We start from the raw sequence: 21912 nt of genomic DNA, 5'->3' as shown, positions 1-21912 counted from the left end.
ACTTTATTAGGAACAAAGTACATTATTGTTTTGTAAACCACCTATGGGCTTGACATACATAAGCATTTTGAAATTATCTTGAGTGCAAGTTGACTATAGTTTATGATAGTGGTTATGTCAGGTTTACTTTATTAGTGATTATTTGCAAAGACAACTAAAATGGCTTTAAAAGAATAACCCATTCTCTAATTATTTTAACCCCAAGGAAGTAATGACTGTTAGTTAGATCATAAATGGCTTTAAGACTTTAAATATCAGAGTGGAAATCCTCTCCATTTTGAGTACTTATTAATTCATTCAGTAAATATTTGAGCACCTGTTCTGTTCCAATAACTATGCTAAACATTTGATTATTTGCTGGTAGACAGCTTTCAACAATTCAGTATCTTTATCAGTATTATAAATCATCAGAAAGGTGATTACCTTTCTGTTTCATACTTATCTTTGAAAGGTTTCATAACATCATTATTTGGATTTAAAATCATATCTTGCTCATCTTTTATCCCTGATGTTTAGTACAATTTTGACTAAACATCAAGGTAGGAAAGGTTTTTTGAAGAAAAATCTTCAAAATTAAGGAGTTAAAAAAAAAACCAAGCAGCAGTAAGGTATGAATGTTCTTTTCATTTGGTTTCTTTATTTAACTATTTTAATGAGCCGGTTAGGTGGGGTTTTTTTTTTTAATGTTAGCTTACATTTGCTTTAAGATTATTTTTTCAGTGTTTTTCCAACCAGAGTTGTTAGTCGTAACAGTTCTTATTGTTCAGATAGGCTAGATTGCTAACAAAACCCATAAAACTCACCTCACGATTGGTTTGTGATTATAAGAGGAAAAGATCTCAGATTCCATGCTTTGGGGCAGAAGAAAGGTGACACCTAATTGATCTGAAGTGAAAAGGTATCATATTTTCTCTTCGCCACTGAGAAATACTTGACTAACTTACTCTTTTTTAGAATTAAGTAAGGTCATTTTTGAGCCAAATGATTAAAAGGATTGTGATTTACATTTATTGTTCAAAGTCATTTGCTTTAGTCAAGGGCGCTATGAATTGTTCATGTACTCATTTTCAGAGGTAGTAACATTTTAATAAGGCTCTATATCTGAAAACTAAGTTAATGGATAGAACTTTATTTAGCTAGCAAAATGGATTTTATATTACCGTGATCTCTCACCATCCTACCTTATAGTTAGGTTCCTGTAACCTTTATATATTTTAGATTGAGTTTAATTATCTAATAAGGGAGTAAAAAAACTCTATATAATCTTTTTGCATAATATTTTGTCACTATTTAATTTTTCCTTGACTCTTAAACTAATCTTCATGTAGGATATTTGGTTAGTTAGAAAATTATAAAGAAGAAATCAGGAATCATTTATCCCTACCTAGTGGTAATTGCTATTAAGATTTTGGGTTCTTCTTAAGTTTTCCTTTGTTCTTGCATGTTATATTCAAATACATACTTCTTTTTAAAAGTACCATCAACATCAGTCTCTTCTCCATTTGGATTGTGTTTTTGATAGGATTTTTGTTTGTATTGGTAATGGTAGTGATAGTGGTGGTTGGAATTTAAGTAGTACAAATCATAAAAATTGAACCCACACAGTCTGATTTCAGAGTCTTTGAATTTTGCCATTATATTGTGTAACTATACTACAGTTTATTTAACCATTCATGTTTCGTTGAACATTTACTTTATCTTCCACAGTCTTGTACATTAATTTTTGTTGGTACTTCTGAATGTGACCTTAGGATAAAATCCTAGAAATAGATTTACCAATTAAAGGATTGTCTAAAGATTTATATAGTTAGCAGAAACTATGCAACTATTGCCTGCCTATTAACTAAAAAACAGATTTGCGGACAATAAACAATCCCTGAAAACCTAATACCACATTTAAGCCAAACTAACTTTTCATTTAAAGTGTAGTTTCTGTTGATTAATAAGGTGGAGGACTTGTTTTTCTTTTTTGTTTTTGCTGGACATTATATGTTGGTACTTTTCTCGTATGCCTTCCATATTATTTCATCACTGATTACTGTGTTCAGGTTGCCTAAACAAAATACTATATATGCTATTAGTATTTTTAGACAAAGCTCATAGACATGCAAAATTGAAAATTCAAGGTTTAGTTTATTCTTTTTTTTTTTTTTAATTTATTTATTTTTGCTGTGTTGGATCTTCATCTCTGTGCGTAGGGCTTTCTCTAGTTGTAGCAAGCGGGGGCCACTCTTCATCACGGTGCGTGGGTCTCTCACTATCGCGGCCTCTCTTGTTGCGGAGCACAGGCTCCAGACGCGCAGGCTCAGTAGTTGTGGCTCACGGGCCCAGTTGCTCCGCGGCATGTGGGATCCTCCCAGACCAGGGCTCGAACCCGTGTCCCCTGCATTAGCAGGCAGATTCTCAACCACTGCGCCACCAGGGAAGCCCCTAGTTTATTCTTAAACTAATAAAAAGTAACTAAAGAAATCTAGCAAACAGAATAGGAGACATTGGTGGTCAAATATAAAATGCATTGCTACTGGGTGCTACATCAAAGTGTAAATAGTGATTTTGTTGGGCTTGTAGAATTGTTAGTCATTTTTTTCCTTTTCTGTGCTTTCTAAGTTTGCATAATTTGACTGTATAGTTTTAAATACCAAAAGAATAGCTTTGATAGCATTTTTAACATATGCAATGCTAGAATATAAGATTTCTTTATCAAAGAACATCTAAAATTTTTTCATCATGCTAAAGTAAACTAATAATATAATTATTTAAAACTTCTCTTGTTGAATACGACCCAGTCACACATTCAAACCTGTGATTCGTGATAATACAACTACAAGAATGAAAGTTTGGAACAACTGATAGACTGTGATATCAGTGTTTTTCGCACTATATTGTTTATTGGGAATCATACATTTTAAAAAGTTTACAGAACAATGCTGTTTTCTCTGCCTCAGAATTAATATAGAGAGAAGGGACAAAGGAAGGAGAAAAGCAAAATCTGTATTTATTTTCTCTACAGCTATCATCTAGACTTATGTTCTGAAAGAGAACTACAGCTAGAATTATTTTATTACTTTATACTGCATCCTTTTGCCTCTACACACAAAATTGCTGTAATAGTCTTGGAGAAATAAAAAGCTAAACAATCTCTGAGCACCCATAGAAGAATAATTATTATACCAGCCTCTGAGAGTGGAACAGATTTCCACTGTACATGAAATCTTGGCATGGTTTACTTTTTAGGTAAATACAGATGAGCCAATGCCAGCACAGTACTAAAAGCATTGAATGTGGATGTATATTATTGCTATAGACAACTTTTTAAAAGCTGGAGCTCATGCAAATGTATGTACATCCTTTGTGCGTATCATACATTAGATTTTCTGCTCTTGTGGAAGATTTTTTGGCATTTTCCACCACCTAACTTGAGATTACACCCCTTTTCCCATAGTAATTGTTACCTTTAAAGAGTTTTAATCCAGTAAAAAACATTCAAGTTTGACTAAGCCAGAATACTTTTTACTCAGTCTGATCCAAGTTTTAAAAAATGTTTTGGCTACTATTAATTTTAATAATGGAAATGGTACAAATAATCTTTTTCATAAAATAACAATTAAAATTTTTTTCTTATATGAGTTTGGCAGAGATAGTTAAATGATAAGGCCCAGTGTGGGTAGAGGTGTGAGGAAATAGTCTTTCTTGAGGTTTTCAAAGGGCACATAAGTTTGCTAGAGGGTAGCTTATACTCTGTAGTATTAATGGGAATTAGTCCTAAGGAAATAATACTACCAGTGCACCAAGATGTATTTATAAGGAGGTGTGTTGAAATGTATATGACCAAAAAATTGGAAGCTATTTAAATGCCCCTAATTCGAGTTTTGCCTACAGAATACATAACATACACAAATATTGAACTTCTTTGCAACCATTTTAAAGCACAGGGTACATCTTTATATATTGACACAGGGAGAGGTTCATGGTATGTTTTGTGGTAAAAGAAAGCACTACATGGATAGACCTAAATATATAAAAGGAATCAAATTATACATAGACTATAAATATATATATGTATTAAGTCTAGAAAGATACATGTCAAATAATAATAGGTGCTATTCCATATGGGGGGTGTGTGAAGAATTTTTTGTGTAATTTGAACTTTTAACAGTTATTAAAATTATTTCTTTCGTGGGTGAAGACTTTTCATTGTTGCTTAAGGAGTTCTTTTTCTACATTTTTTTCTATTGCCAAAGTTACTCCCAAGGGTCTATATTAACATAATGTGATCTGACTTGTGGTTATTTGCATATCACTGATTATTTATAGGGTACTCACTGTGTGTCAGGTGTAGTTCTAAGCTCTAGGAATAAAACAGAGGGAAAGTCATTACTGGCTCACAGGAAAAATACAAATAAAAGAACACTTAGAATATAGGGTGATAGATATAAGTATTTTTGAGGAAGTTCAGAGGAGGGAGTAACTTTGGAGTAGATTAACAGACTTTTTGAGGCGTTTATGGCTGATGTTAAGGAGTTCTTTTTTTTAATTTTTATTTTATATTGGAGTATGGTTGATTTACGTTGTGTTAGTTTCAGGTGTACAGCAAAGTGATTCAGTTATACATATACATACATTCATTCTTTTTCAGATTCTTTTCCCATATAGGTTATTACAGAATATTGAGTAGAGTTCCCTGTGCTATGTAGTAGGTCCTTGTTGATTATCTGTTTTATATATAGTAGTGTGTATATGTTAATCCCAAACTCTAAAAAGAAGTTTTCCTAGTGGAAAAATTGAAGATAGTCTTTGTGGGCAGAGGAAATTACATGTACAAAGAATCAGAAGTGTGAAATGTTAGACAGTACTGGAGAGAAACAGTACATCTGAAGCAAAAAGAGATGATGAAACAGAGTAGGAGCCATGGTAAAGTAACAAACCTATGCATTCATTTGTTAGTTCTTTTGTTCATTCTCAAAATTTCTTGTTCATGAAAAGAAAACACTGTAATTTTTAGTAAGACTAGTCCATTATCATAGAAATTAAATAGTATATCCATAAATAAGAGTGAAAGTTGTGATAATGCCTAGTCTTAGTGAGAATATAGAACATTGCTTGTGGATATATGAATTGTTAAAACCACCTTGGAAAATAATTTTTATTTTATAAATCAGAGCATACGTGTATCTTATAATCTAGCATTTCCACCCCTGGATATGTACCAGAAAATTCTTGTATATATGTATCATGAGGCCAGTAAAAGAATGTTCTTAGCACCCTTGTTTGAAATAGCAAAAAATTAAGTGTTTTATCTTAGGCAAGTTACATAATGTCTTTGAGCTTTAGTTTCTTCCTGTGGAATAGAGATAATAATGCTAACTAGCTCGAAGGGTTGTTGTGAGGATGAAATGAGTTAACCCATGTAAAGTACTTGAGACAATGTCTGCTACATAGAAAATGCTTAATAGGTGTTAGCTATCATCACTACAAAGAAGTGAAAATGAGTGAGCTATTGCTACATATATCAACATGAATAAGTTTCATGAAAAAAAATGAGCAAAAAAAGCAAGTTCCAAAATGTCCCAAATAGCATGATATCAGTCAAATAAAATTCAGAAGCATCTAGAACTAAATATTGTTTAGGAATAATACTTATGTGGTAAAGCTGTAAAGAACAGTAAGAAATTGTAAAATAAACAACTACTTCAAGATAATATTTACCTATCCAAGTGGTAGAGGTGGGGGATGCTATTATTTGTTGTCTTGATAATATAATATTTGCTGTCTTGGTTATTTCTCTTTCTTAAGTTGGGTGATAAGTATACACATATTCACTTTATTACCTTTATATTATTATGTCTATAGTCCTTTATATAAAATATTTCCTAAGGGAAATATCAGTGGTTTGGTGTATATCCTTCCTTAAACTGATAAAATTTTTAAATACCTATTCATCCATCCTATCAATTTGACAGATAGGATCATGTCATACTGACAGTTCTGTCCCTAGCTTTTTTTCATTTAGCAATATCTTGTGAGTACTGCATACAGATCTTTTTAATGGCTTTTAGAATTCTATCATATATGTATACCATAATTTTTTAACCAGTCCTGTGCTGATACAGCCATAGGATGTTTTCTCCTTTTCTTTTTTTGTTAAAAAGAGTGCTACGATGATTATTTGTGTATGTATCTGTATATACGATCACTTTCTCAAAGAAGAAATGCACTCCCACCAACAGTGCAAAATATCCTGTTTCTCCATACCCTTGCCAGTGTTGAGTATTATTATATTTTCCATCTTTTCTAGTCTGTATAAAAAATTGTCATCACATTTTTAAGTCTTTAATTGAAGTCCATCATCTTCTTTTCATGTATTTGTTGTCTATTTCTTTTTCCTGTGAAATAAAGTTGGACTTTGTCTTGTACCTCAGTGCTTCTGGGGTGAGAGAGCCCATTTCTATGGATTGTGTAAATTATGTATCTTGAAAGCGTTCCTCAGACAATAATGATTCTCGGCCCTCTATTCTCCAGTGTGTACAGGGTTCCCCAATAGAGCTTTGATAATTGGATACCTTAGAAGGATTCTGAGTAGAAAAACCAACAGATTTGCATGCCTAGCCTTTTCACAAGACTGGAAACAAGGAGATCACTTAGAAACCTACTAAAATAAGAGAGGCAAAAAAGGATAATGAGAGCTTGCATTAAGAGAGTAGGTAAGTGGATATGGAGAAGAGAAAATGGATTTGAAAGACACTCAGAAGATTAGCTTGTTTAGAAAATTATTTTATTTTACTGACCAAAAGAGATATTCTGCATGAATCCAGAAGGGTTTAGGGCAAGGATTGAACAATGTCTCAGTTTATTATCTCAAATACAGAGTGGCGGGGGGGGGTATGTGGAGGGAGGAATCTACTTATGCCAAAAAGCAAGTGACTGGTTCATTAGTCAGTTGAATTACTTGACTATTTTGATAAAATATAATTGTATTGTATTTTTAAATATTATGACTCTATATCAAAAGAAGGGGGGAAGTATATACCTAGATTTTAAAAGAAATCGCCCTTATAAATAAGCTCTAGAAAAATTGGAAAATCATTTATAATCATACCATCAAGGAATAATATTAACATTCATTTTATATCCTTTTAACCTTTCATCTTGTTATAGTTATAATACTATAAATAAAATTTTATATACTGATTTTTTTAACAGTAAACATTTCTCCACAAAGTAGGTATTCATAAACCTAATTTCAGATGACCACTCATTCCATTAAGTGGGCATACCATAATTTACATAACCATTCCCTTAATTTAGGACATTAAGGTTATTTCTTCATTTTTACTATTAAAAAAATTCGGAGAAAAATATTTTGTGCCTAAAGCTCTTTCCATTTAGTACAATTTTTTCTTTACTAGATTGAATAAGTGGTGAAAATGTGTGAGTGTTTTAAAAGCTTTTGATACATTTTACTAAAATTGCTTTTCAGAAATGGTTGGTCCGGATTTTCCTCCTGTGTATAGAATATAGAAAGCAGTGAATGAGAATGACCATTTTCCTTATCACCACTTTTTTTTAATACTTTGTCAACTTAATATACACCTAAATTTAAACTTGCTGAAAGAGACATAGGTAGTAGGAAAATGGTCTTTTCCTGTTTAGGATTCTCTAAAAATGTTAGTTTCTCACAATTCATGTATAATATGTCCCTTATTATAGATTGTAGACTCTACATTTTCAAACAGTGAGGGTTGGTTTGTTTATTTTTACCATATCAGACACCTGAAAGATGTTTTAGTTATTTTATTAGCTGAGACACATACAGGTATATAGTTATAAATTCACTGTGTAGTATGAAATATTTCTTTTTTTAAAAAATATTTATATATTTGATGGCACCATGTCTTAGTTGCAGCTCATGGGCTCCTTCTTTGTGGCATGGGAACTCTTAGTTGCGGCATGCCTGTAGGATCTAGATTGAACCTGGACCCTTTGCATTGGGAGCGCAGAGTCTCATCTACTGCGCCACCAGGGAAGTCCCAGTATTTCTAATTAATAGGTTAATTCCAGGTATTTTGGTAAGCATTTTTAAGTTGAACTAAATCATTTATTACCCAAATACTATACACATTTTATTTGTTTAATAATGAAATAATACTTTTGATATTTCCCTTTAAAAAATAATGTATTTATTTTTAATCAAAATGAAATTTATTACTGTTTAATGTAAGTAGAATTAACCTCAGTCAGTACAGTAAAACACTGGGTCATGTAAACATTTTGTATTTGTTCAGATACAGATTTTTAAGTAAGCTTTATTATATTTTACAATTCTTAAATGACTTCTCAGTTAGATTAGAATACAGTAAAGACAACCTGATCAAAATAGTTGTCACCATTAAAAGCATAATTACTTTATGGTCACTACTAATACAGTTTATGCTTGTTTATAGTTTTTAATCTCTTGAGTATCTCAACTAACCCTGAGATTTTTAATACAAATACTATACCCAGTTTATAATAAAAAAGAGCTGTGATTTAGAGAAGTTAATTGCTTAAATTTCATACCCAAGTTGGATAAGACAAGGTTCCAACCTAGGCCCTTTCTCTAAACCTTTTTGTTGTTATTGTTGTTTTCTTCTATTCAGTTTGCTTATGATTTTTGACAGTTACTTGGGTCATTTATTTTGAAAACTCCCTGGAACAAATAAATATGCTTCCTGAATTCTTTTTACTCTCCCCAGTTTTGATCATTAATTTTGAAAGAATGTTTGCTGAATACCATTATTTAGCCACCTCCTTTCCAATAACCTAGCATTAACTGTCATAACACATTGATATAACTATTAGGAAAATTAGCTAAAAATAGCAATTAACTGGGTTTGACACATGTAGTTTCAAGTGACAAGAGACTCTCAGATACATTTTTTAAAGTTTAATTGCTTCCTGATAAAATAACAGCTTTTAGTTTTCAGAGCATTTTCACATATATTAGCATCTCACTAAATCCTTATGACAATCCATGTCATAAAACAGTATAGGTATTATAATTATTTAATTGAAAAAACTGAGTTCCAGAAAAATTAAATGTCACAAAGCTTCTTTGTTTCAGAGCAAGGACCAGAACATGCATTTATAAATTTATAATATCTTAGCTATAACTTTTATGAACTTTATTGCTTAATATTAGAAGTAATACCAAATTTTAATAACTTTTATGAACTTCATTGCTTAATATTAGAAGTAATACCAAATTTTAATGTTTTTTATTTTTATAAAAAAGCTTGTGTTTCTACCTTTAAAATTATTAGCCCTATAATGATTACTCTAAATTACTTTAGAGTGAGCCAGTAAAGGTATTTCTGTAATTTTAGTTGGCTGTCACTTTTTCTTCCCAAATAATTATATACTAACGGGAAAAATAATAGCAAAGAGTTATCTCATTTCTTAAAAAAAAAAAAGGAAACAAAACCTTTTCAGGACTTTGTTTTGTAATGTGCTAAGTTTCACTTATTCAACATTTATTTTACAGAAATATTGTTTATGAAATTCCAAAAGCATTTTGTTAGTGACTGTCATTGATTGAGCATATCTCCTTCACTGAGTCTTGTATATGGTTTGAATCCTTCTAAATAATCAGCAAGTTCAGGCTAATTAATTAATTCACTCATTCAATTACTTCTAAAATTACGTGGACTACTGTCTTCCTTCTTCGATCCCTCGTATCACACAGCACAATCCTTGGTACTGTGTAAAAAGAAAAAAGTTCTTTAAAAAAAAACTTGCAGAGTAACAATTTTATTGATTTGTATTTTTTCCTCATAATTTCTTCTTTTTCTGTGTACATATATCACTTTTAGTTATAATTAGCAGCTTTATTGTAATTAGATATCTTTCTCACTTGCCATGGATAGCCTTCTAATTCTTCCTATATTATTTTTTTTAAGAAAGTCCATTTTGCTTATAAAGTTGATTTTTTTAAAATTCATATTATTTTATTTTGACATGGCTTCCTAACGCACATTTGAGTTTGGGGAATTGCCATACACATTGATGGTGGTGGTACATACTTACTGATTTGCTAAATTTTTGTTAGAGTGAAGGTATCTTATTTTGTTGTTGTTTTTTACATTCTGGTAACTAATGAGTTGGGGATTGTTCCCATTAGGCAGCTGAAGAGGATACTTCCAGTTCTCTAGTGAAAGATCATCTCTTCCAGCAAGAGACAGTTATAACCAGTGAGCCTTACAGAAGCTCAAGACCTTCTCCCTTTGAAGATCTGAATGCCAGAAGAGTCTACTTGCAAAGCCAAGCCAATCAGGTGAGAAAATAAATATTTTTCAATATATTATTCATATTTATAGAAATCGGATGTGTTAGATGAGAACATTAGGACCATCTGCCCTTTACCAGTCAAAGAACAACAGAAACCCAGGAGAATAAGATTTATAATGAATCAAATCCAGAATGAGACAATACATATATGTCATAATGTCCTAAACAGGTTTAATAATTGAGTCATAAATTTGACTTTAAATTTTTTGATGATAAAGGGGAAAAGGTGTTGGTTACATTTTCATTATCCAGTAGAGGGATACAAAGGAACATAAACCATAGTTTCTGTTCTAAGAGAGTTTATGATGGCGTAATAGATACGTGCTCATAGTGATTGGGAGCACAGGATAGGGGTATTGAAGTCGTTGTGGAAGATAAGAGTTTGTGTTTTTTCTTAAGATACACCTGAACTTTTCAAGGATGAGAAAAATTGTTAACTAATTGAAGAGGGTGGGGCTGGTGATGAAAATTGGGGGGGAAAACACAGGAGGAGCGAGGGGATGAATGTTTTAAACAGGGAATTTTAGTCAGCATAGTCTGCCATAACAAAATACCATAAACTGGGTGGATTAAATAACAGGTTTTTTTCCTCACAGTTCTGAAAGCTTGGAAGTCCCAAAGTTAGGGTGCCAGCACGGTTGATTCCTAGTGAGGGCTCTCTTCTTGGATTACAGACAGCTGCTTTGTCTCAGTGCCAGAGAACGCCCAAGTGAGCAAGCTCTCTGGTGTCTCTTATAAAGGGCACTAATCCTATCATACCAGGACCACACCCTTCATGACCTAATTACCTCCTGAAGACCCCATCTCCAAATAGCATCACATTGGGGGTTTGGGTTTCATATAATTTGTGGGGGCCAGGGGTGACACAAACATTTAGTCCATAGCAGGGAACAGTATGAGCAGAGGTATGCATGATCTAGGGAGAAAACAACATGGAGGGTGAAAAAGAGAGGCAAAGAGAACAAGAGCCAGACTCTTGTCATGGGGTTTTATGTCCTGCAGACCACCTTGGACTTAAATCTTGTTTGTTGTTTCGCAAACCTGGGTACACATTCATGTGCCAGAAGACACAAGAAACCACAGGTTAAACACAGTGCATTTTTATGGAGTGTCACTTTTACTTACAAACAAAAAAATCCAAAGCGGTGTACCAGGTTTACATTCCCACTAGTTGTGGGAATTTTCCTGAATACTTGGTATTGCACCCCCCCTTTCCCCCCTCCCCCCTTTTTTCCCCAATTTAGTCACTTAGTGGAAGTAAAGTAGTATTTTATTGTGATTTTAGTTTATACTTTCCTGATTACTACTGCTGTTGAGCACCTTTTTTTATATGCTTATTGACCATTTAGAAATTGTTTTGTAAAGCACCTATTCAAGTATTTTGCACATCTAATATTGAGTTGTCTTTTTCTTATTGATTTATAGCCATTTTCTTTTTGTTTATTTTGGAAATAAGTCCTTTGTTGGGTATATATATATTGCAGATATCTTCTCTCTGGTGGTCTGTCTTTTCACTCTCTTAATAATGTCTTTTGCTGAATAAGAGTTCTTAATTTTAATAGAAGAGTGATTTAGTGATCGTTCCCTCTGTGGTTAGTGCTTTTTGTGTCATGTATAAGAAATCTTTGAGTATCCTCACCAAGCCATGAAGATATTTTATGTTGTCTTTTAGAAACTTTATTATTTTTTCTTTCATGTTTGATTTTTGTAAGTGGTATAAGATTAGGAGGTCAAGGGTTCCCTCCCTGCACCACAACCCCCAAATCTGGATAGCCAGTGATCCAGCACCATATAGTAAAAAATCTATGCTTTCTGAAACAAGTGCATTGCATTTTCAGCTTTGTCATGTGACTGTATGTGTGTGGATCTATTTCTATTCTCTGTTCTGTTCCCTTAGCCTATTTGTCTATTTTTATACCGGTATCACACTTTTAAAATAACAGTAGTTATATAATATTTCTGGGATCTGGGAGTTATGTCCCCCAGCTTTGTCCTTTAAGATCTTGTTGTTCTTGGACATATGTAAATTTTAGAGTCAGCTTATCAATTTCCACAAAACTTCTAGAATTTTTATTGACATTGTATTGCATTCATAAATTAATTTGGAGGAAGTTAACATCTTGACAATACTGAATCTTCTAATCCATGAAGTGGTAAATTCATTCATTTATCTTTTGTTAGATTTATTCTTAGGTATTTAATTTTTGTAAGTTTATTTAGTTATTAATTATAAGTATATTTTGTAAATTGATCTTATATCCAGAGACATTGTTAAACTAATTTATTAACTCTGTACTTAAAATCTGTAAATTTTTTAAATGTCTGTTTCTTGTCACACTGGCTAGGACTTCTAGTGCAGGGGGGATTGACTTTCTTATTTTGTTCCTTATCTCAGGGGAAAGCTTTCTATATTCATTGTATTCATCATTGACTATGATATTTGCTGTATGTTTTCATAGATCCTTTTAACAGATTAAGGTATCTATCTATTATTCCCACATTACTAAGTTTTTTATGACATGCTTCTGCAGTAATTGAGATGATTCTAATTTTTTTCCTTGTTGATTCTGTTGATTGGTAAATTGTAATAATTGGTTTGCAACCTTGCAGTCTTGGAATAAACCCATCTTGGTTGCCATATAATACTCATTATACATACACATATAAACATATGCACACATAAAATTGGGTTTAATAATATTTTATCTAGGATTCTTATGTCTGTGTTCATGGAAGAGATTGGCATATAATTTTCTTTTCCCATAAAATCCCAGGCAGGTGTTGTAATCAAGGTATGCTAACTCCATGAAACAAATTGGGCAGTGTTTCTTTTTTGCGGTTTGTGGAAAAGTTTAAAATTTGTTGTTTTTCTTAAATGTTTGGTAGAATTTCCTGGTGAAGCCATCTGAGCCCAGAATTTTCTTTATCAGATGATTTTGAGCTACAGATCGATTTCTTTAACAGATACAGGACTATGCTGATTTTCTAATTCTTTTTAGAAAGTCTTTTTACAGGATTTTGGTTTTTATTCCTTTTTTATGGAAAATTTCAAACATACTAGAAGTTGAATGAATAGTGCAGTCAATTGCTGTGTACTACCCTGCTTCTGACATTAGTCATTGGCAAAATGATGATATGCCATATTTTCATTATTATTCAGAAATGGATTGATTTTTAAGCATTTGGGGTTTTCTACTTTTCTTTTTATTGCAGATATTCTAAGAATATACTCTGAATGATTTCATTCGTTAACATTTGTTGAGGCTTATTTAATGACTCAACATAAGGTCCGTGTGCCATGTGCACTTGAAAAGACTTCATATTCTTAGATGTTGTGTGTAGTGTTCTTTCTATATATTAGGTCAGGTTTGTTATCCTTATTAACTTTAAAAAAATCTGCTTGTCAGTTACTGAGCAAGGTATGTTTAAAAATCTCCAACTTTGATGGTGGAATCATCTTGTTTTCATTCCATCAGTTATTTACTTTATATATTTTGAGGCTATTATATATTGCTTGTAATTTTATAATTGTCATACCTTTATGTTGAATTGACTCTCTTGTCATTATGAAATATCCTTCCTTATCTCTGGTAATACTTTTTGCCTAAAAGTCTACTATGTCTGATATTTTCTTTTGGCTAACGTTTACACAGTGTGTGTTTTCCCATCGTTGTACTTTCAACATTTATATGTCATATATAAGATGTCTCCTTTAAACCATATGCAGTTGGGTTTCGTTTTTTTCTCAGGGTGTTTTTGTGTTTTAGAGTATTTTGTCTCCTTCCTTTTACTGCAATTATTGATATAGTATAAATCTACCATCTTACTTGTTTTCTGTTTGCCCCATTTTTCTTTGTTCATTATTTCCTCCACTTGCCTTATTCAGGTATATTTAACTACTTGATTTTTCTTTTTTATTAGATAATTAATAATACAGTTCAGTGCTTTTATTGTAATCCTAGAGGTCACAATATGCATTGTTAACTCCTTAGAATCTACCCTAAATTGATTGTTTTTTAAACCACTTCTGGAAAATGCATGGATCCTACAATACCTTAATGCCATTTATCTCTTGTTCATTTACCGTTTGTGTTGTTGTTGTCATGAAATTCATTCTGTGTGTATGTATTTATAACCTCCCAAAATAATATTTTAAACAGTCAACATTGATTTCAGTTTATCCGTCTACTTATGCTTTTGGCTGTTCTTTAATCCCTTGTTTATTACCATACTACCATGTAGGATCATTGGCTGCTTATTGCTGTTGGTGAATCTTCGTTGTCGTTTTTCTGGAAACATCTTTTATTTCCTCCATATTTGAAGGATGTTTTGCTGACTGTCACATTCTAAGTTATCATTTATTTTCTTTCACCACTTTAAAAGATGTCACACCATTATCCACACTTTTCCATCATTGCTATTGAGAAATGCTGTCTATCTTTGGCTTTTCGCTGTTTTATTATGCTATGCCTAGGTACTAGGTTTTTTTTATTGGGTTTATAGAGCTTTTTGAATCTGGCTGATATCTTTGAACAGATTTAGAAATTTCTCCACCATTGTCTCTTCAAATATTGTTTCTAAATCTGAGGCTCAGGGAGAGATATGGACTGAACTTAAAGTTGGGAGTCATTATCTAACGATGGAAATTAAAACTATGAGAGAAGTTTGAATTACTTTGTAAGAAGAATAGTATTCAAAGCTGGAACACTGAGGATCACTAAATGTTAAAAGACAGAGTGTTGAAGAAGAACAGTCACACAGATAGGAGAACTAGGAAAGGGCAATAATGTCTCAGAAGCCTGAGAAGGAGAGTTAAAAAGGTAAGTGAAGGAGTAGTTAATTAATGTATTGCAATTACATGGTCCAATAAAGGACCTGGATGAATCCTGGATTCATCTCTGTAAAGGTAATTGATACCCCTAGCATAGTTTCAGTGGGATTAGGAGGCATTCGTGACAGTATAAGAAACAACTTGTTTCTTTTTGTCTGAGCTCCTTTAAAAAGTTTGACTACAGAGGCCTTCCTTTAGAGAGCAGGTGGAGCTAGAAGGTGGAGGGCCAAGGAAATAAATATGTTTAAAATTTGAAGGGTTAAAGAAAGTGAGAAGTTAAAGATTTGGGACAGAGAGAATAATTGATAAAGACCCAAAGGAGACTATCAAGGACACAGGAGTTACACTGAAAGAGGAATTACTTCATTTTTCTAGACTGAAGAGAAGTTTAGGTAGAACTACAGATTTATTAAAAAGGAGGTAGAAGGTTAATGAAATTCAGACTTGATCAATTCAGCAGTGTGTGCCCTCGTATTCTTGGATAAACCTAAAATTTAATTGTTTTTATCTTAAAAACTTGAATATGGGGGCAGGGGGTAAAGAGAAAATAAAAAACCTTCTGGATCATCTGGGAATTTTTCTTCCAGCAAGTCCCAATACAGCCATACCACAGCAAATAAATAAATATAGTTTGAAATATTCAAGTTAGACACAGATTGTGAAAGGTTCCCTGCCAATAGATCTGATTAATTAGGTTACTTAAGGTCGCAAGAAACATATATTCTCAGGCTATGTACGTTGGTGGGGACTTATCGTAATGACCTGGGCAAGCACCAGGCTAATAGCATGTATTCATTCAGCCTCTCTGGTCCTCCCATAATTGGAACTTCAGTTAGGATTATCCCCCTTCCTCCACTCTAATTAAATCTAATGCCAGTGTTTCCCATATAAGTAAATGGTATATCACTTATACATTTGCTCAGGGCAGAAACTTGAAGCTATCCTGACTCGTTCCTCTGTCAATCTCATACTGTAGATATCAGCAGTCAATCAGCAATCCTGTAAGCACTACATTCAAAGTATATTTCTCAGACGTTCATCCTTTCTTACTGCTATAGTCTTCTAATTTCCCTACTTACACTCTTATCCTTCCCATCCACTCTAATAATCTGTTCACACAGTAACCAAAGTGATCCTTTAAAAAGATACAAATCAAATGTGTTCAAAACTTTATAAAAGTCTAACATCCTATTTAGAACAACATACAGAGGTTTTACAGAGCTGTGCATGATTTTGTTCGTGGCTTCTCCAGATTTATTTTCTATTCTTTCTCACTCACAAGCTCCTTAATACCTCAACCTCCTATGTTTTAAGTATATTAAGAATATCTATGCCTCCAGGGCTTTGCATCTGCTCTTCCTTTTATCTGGAACACTCTTCCTCCAGATGTTCCTGGAGCTTGCTCCTTACTTCAGGTCACCTCTTCTGTGAAGCCTTCCCTGAGCACTCTAAATGAAATACCAACCCTTCCATCACTGTATCCTTATGCTATTTTACTTTTCTTAATAACACTTATTTCCTGATTATAATTTGTCTCCTATTTGTACTTTTTTTGTTTGTTCACTGATACGTTCAGGAATCTAGAAGTTCCTAAGATAGAGTAAGCACCCAGTAAATATTTGTTGAATGAAAGAATAGATGAATAAATGCTAACAGCATCACCTTGGAAGCATCCTACATCAGAGGAATAGCCTTGCCAAAAGGACTAGACTACTTTGTTGCTGTCAAGAAATATGAAGAGTGTGAGATTTAACCCTAGCTAGCAAGTTATATGAATGCTGCCAGAAGACATAAGACTGCTAGGTCAGAGACAAAGGACTGTTACTCACAGCACAATAGAGTAGCATGAGCTTCATGTTTGTGTCAGTCCCCCTTGCTTCCCAAGTCCCATGGGGGTGGTGCTAAGCTGCTCAGGTGAATATTGCACACTCAGTGGGTTTGCATCCCAATATTGGAACCCTGAGTTTTGGGGAACCCCAGTCTTTTATAATGGGCGATAATCCTGCCTGACTTTTGCCAGGGAGGGACACAGTGTCTTTGTTATACTCGTTAACTAAACAAACCTAACTTCAAAGGAGAGATACTATATCTTTCAAGGGTTTCCCTATTCACACGTCTTTGAAAAGATAGTCTGAAGCAAAGGCAGATAGTACCTCTACTCACTGTATCAGCAGAAGTGAGACCCATGGAGAATTGTCACCTAACACTAGTTTAGGTTTTTCCCTCTAGCAGTGCTTAAACAGGTATTGTCAGTGTTTGTCTTTGGCTCATTTTCTATGCTTCCATGGACTACTTAAATCCTTTTGATGGATTAGGTACATTCTTTCAAACTGCTAGTGCTCTCAGTCAGGTTTTAGTTAAATCTAATAGGCCTGGAGGCCATTATAGTCCTTTTACTCAATTTCGCTTACTTTCAAGTTCCTGGAGGTCATTTCACTGCAGATGAATAAGACCACATGTATTATGGTCTTACAATCAAAGGTTTATGATGTATTTAATACATAGAAAATAATACATGTAATGAATACCTGAGAAAGCAAAAAACTTTTAAAAAAGAGCACCTCCAATCCTGTTCCCTTGCCTTCATCCTAGAGGTGACCTTTACCTTGGGCTGTGTTTGCTTATTAGCATTCTTATGCTTTTCTTGGTAATTCTACCACTTCTTTTTCTTCTGCCAGTAGATATTTTAGTTGTTGCCATATTTTTGATATTAGGCATACTGCTAGTACAAACCCTCAGCTATTCTTGTGCAAGAGTTTCTTTAGGGTATACAGAAATGGGCCTTTGATATTGATGTGCTATAAAAAGGCTCTTGGGCAAATTAGTCTATAGGATTCATGTGTTCTGTGACTATAAGAGAGATATTTTGAGCATTTGAGAGGTTAGAGAAATAACGCTGAATATTCCATTACAAACTAATTTTAACCATATACTCTTATATAACTTGTTATTGAGTAATAAAATTTTCAGTGACACTTCTTTTTGAATTTTATTTTTGGCCAGTATCTCCTAGTTTATGGTGGTTTTTCACTCTTTTTATGGTGTTTTGGTGAACAGATGTTCCAAAATTTAATACAATTGAATTTATCATTCTTTTCGTGGTGGTGTTTTTAAAAACTCCTCCCCACCCTTATCTGAAAGATTTTTCTCTTGATTTTATTCTAAAAGTTTTGCAGTTTTGTTCGTAAAACAAACTGATTTTTGTTCCACTTTTATTTTTTCCATATGGATTACTGATTGTTAACAGCACCACTTATTGGATCCTTCCCCCTACTAATAGGCAGTGCCATATCTGTCATATATCAAGTTTCTATTTCTGGTCTCTCTTATCTGTTGGTCTGTTTGTCCTGGCACCAGTGCCACTTGTCTTCTTTACTACAGGATGTTTTAACTCTATAGCAAGTCTTAATATCTGTAGAGCAAGTGCATCTACCACTTTTTTCTTCTTCTCTTTTTTGTTGGTGGGTTGGGGAGCTGTTTAGTCTTCCACAGAATTTAGAATTAGCTTGGGACTTCCCCAGTGATCCAGTGGTTAAGACTCCACCTTCCAGTGCAGCGGGGTGTGGGTTCAATCCCTGGTTGGGGAACTAGGATCCCACATGCCATGGGGTGTGGCCAAAAAAAAAAAATTAGAATTAGCTTATCAAGTTTGTTGAAAAATCCATCTGCAGTCTATATTTGAATTGCACTGAATCTGTATATTAGTTTGGGGAAGAATTTAGCCTTCTTTTCCATGAATATATAATATATCCTTCTATTTAGCTCATCTATAATGCTCAATAAAGCTTTGTATTTTCTTCATGAAAAGATATCATATATCTTTTAAAAGAGTGGATATATGGGGCTTCCCTGGTGGCACAGTGGTTAAGAATCCGCCTGCCAATGCAGGGAACACAGGTTTGAGCCCTGGTCCAGGAAGATCCCACATGCCTCAGAGCAGCTAAGCCTGTGCGCCACAACCACTGAGCCTGCGCTCTAGAGCTTGCGAGCCACAACTACTGAGCCCACAGGCCACAACTACTGAAGCCTGCGTGCTCAGAACTCATGCTCCGTAACAAGAGAGGCCACCGCAGTGAGAAGCCCACACACCACAATTAAGAGTGGCCCCTGCTCGCCGCAACTAGAGAGAGCCTGCGCACAGCAACAAAGACCCAAAATGAGTCAAAAATACACTTTAAAAAAAAGAGTGGATATATGTATATGTATAACTGATTCACTTTGCTGTATATGTGAAACTAACACACATTGTAAGTCAATTATACTCCAATAAACAATTAAAAAAAAAAAACATTGGAGAGGTTATAATCATGCAAAAGTAATCCAGCCTGTGCCCTAGAGCCCACAAGCCACAACTACTGAAGCCCGAGCACCTAGAGCCTATGCTCCGCAACAGGAGAAGCCACCACGATGAGAAGCCCGCGCACCGCAAAGAAGAGTAGCACAAGCTCGCCGCCACTAGAGAAAACCTGCATGCAGCAGTGAAGACCCAATGCAGCCAAAAATAAAGATCTTTAAAAAAAAAAAGTAATCCAGAAATCTTACTTCATCCCACATCAGTCCTTTAGTCCTACAACATAATTAAAATTGAAATACTTCTGTTCCTCTTTATGTTCCTACCATGTGATTAAAGTGCTAATGAAAGTAAAATTCAAAACTGCAGGAAACAAGGCCAGGAATGAGATAACCTCTTCAGTCGTTAACTATTTTTATTAAACTTTCTTTCCTGTTTAAGACACTACTAATACTGAGTAGGTGGTTCGAGTTGGATATATCCATTTAAATTGCTTTTTGAATTGAAGCATACAAACTTTTTAATCCAGCATTTTTACTTTCAGCAATTTCTGATACAGATACACTTGGACATGTGTATTAAAGGTAAATATGTATAAGGATAATTTATGCAGTATTGTTTGTAACAGCAAAAGGTGGGGAAAAGCCTATATATATATATAAATCAGACTAGTTAAATTAAGTCATCCATTCAGTGGAATACTAAGCTGCTATTAAAAGAATTAGGTATTAAAAAAATTAGGTATAAACACATACGCACACTTGCATGTGTGTGTAAATTAAATATGTGGCCAAAAAGTGGTAAGTACCACCTGAGTGGTGCATTTGTTACAATTGGTGAACCTACATTGATACATCATATAATCACCCAAAGTGCATAGTTTACAGTAGGGTTCATTCTTGGTGTTGTGCATTCTGTGGATTTGGACAAATATATAATGATATGTGTCCATCATTATAGTATCATATAGACTTTTTTCACTGACCTAAAAATCCTCTGTTCTCTGCCTGTTCTTCCCTCCTTACCTCTCCCTTCTCCCAAACACAGATCCTGGCAACCACTGATCTTTTTACTGTCTCCATAGTTTTACCTTTACCAGAATGTCATATAGTTGGAATCATACAGTATGTAACCTTTCACTTAGTAATATGCACGTAAGGTTTTTTCATGTCTTTTTTTTTCAATACTGAGTAATATTCCATTGTCTGGATATACCACTGTTTGTGTATCCACTGAGCCTACTGAATAGATAAACTTAGTTTCTTCCAAGTTTTAGCAATTATGAATAAGGCTGCTGTAAACATTTGTGTGCAGGTTTTTGTGTGGACATGTTTTTGATTCCCTCGGGTAAATACCAAGGAGTACAATTGCTGGATCATATGGGAAGAGTATGCTTAGTTTTATAAGAAACTGCCAAATTGTTTTCCCAAGTGGCTGTACCATCTTGCATTCCCATCAGTAATGAATGAGGTTTCCTGTTGCTCCGTGTCCTCCCCAGCACTTGGTGTTGTCAGTGTTCTGGATATTGGCCATGCTACTGGGTGTGTAGTGGTATCTCGTATTTTTAACTTGCATTTCCCTGTGGTGACTTATGGCATGGAGCATCTTTTAATACGCTGATTTGCCATCTGTATATCTTCCTTGGGGAAGTGTCTGTTGAGGTCCTTGGCACATTTTTAAATCAGGTTGTGTATTTTCTTATTGTTGATTTTTTAATAGTTCTTTGTATATTTTATCTAAAGAAGGAACCTATTAATGAAAAATATGACACATATAAAGAAAAAAAGAGGTTTTTGTACATTATAGGTATCAGTCCTTTATCAGGTATCTTTTACAATATTGTCTCTTACTCTGTGACTTGTCTTCTCATTCTCTTGACATTTTATTTTTCAGAGTAGATGTTTATAATTTTAATGAGGCCCAGCTTATCAATGCTTTCTTTCATGAATCTTTGATATATCTTAAAAGTCACTGCCATAACCAAAGTCATCTATTCTGTTCCATTGACCTATTTTTTTTTTTGCTGGTACCACACCGTCTTTCTTAGTGTAGCTTTATAGAAGATCTTGAAGTCAGATAATATCAGTTCTCTAACTTTTATTCTCCCTCAGTACTGTGTTGGTTATTCTGGGTCTTTTGCCTGTCTATGTAAACTTTAGAACCATTTTGTTAATATCCACAAAATAACTTGCTGGGATATTAATTGGGATTGCATTGAATCTATAGGCCAGCTGGGGAAAAACTGACATGTGACAGCCTTGAATCTTCCAATTTACAAACATGGATTATCTATATTTCTTTGATTTCATTCATCAGAGTTTGATAGTTTTCCTCATACAGATCTTGTACGTATTTTGTTAGATTTATGCATTAAGTATTTCATTTTGGGGGATGCTAACGTAAATGGTTTTTAATTTCAAATTCCACTTCTGGTTTGTTTGTTTGTTTTTGCCGCACCATATAGCAT

The 21912-nt window shown here is 33.8% G+C and overlaps 1 protein-coding gene across 3 annotated transcripts in view; it reads left to right on the top strand.

Moving 5' to 3' along the window:
* The window catches only part of SPRED1 (sprouty related EVH1 domain containing 1), a 116333-nt gene that overhangs the window by 79071 nt on the left and 15350 nt on the right, over positions 1–21912 (top strand). For all 3 annotated transcript variants that reach the window (XM_024732593.1, XM_024732594.1, XM_024732592.1), the window contains one exon: positions 10157–10309. In XM_024732593.1, the coding sequence (XP_024588361.1) occupies positions 10157–10309 (153 nt within the window). The remainder of the gene's footprint in view (positions 1–10156; positions 10310–21912) is intronic.

Source organism: Neophocaena asiaeorientalis, unplaced genomic scaffold, assembly GCF_003031525.2.
Source record: "Neophocaena asiaeorientalis asiaeorientalis breed wild unplaced genomic scaffold, Neophocaena_asiaeorientalis_V1.1 scaffold119, whole genome shotgun sequence".
NCBI lineage: Eukaryota > Metazoa > Chordata > Mammalia > Artiodactyla > Phocoenidae > Neophocaena > Neophocaena asiaeorientalis.
Note: the sequence above shows the minus strand (reverse complement) of the source record. Positions and strands in the feature narration are given on the sequence as shown.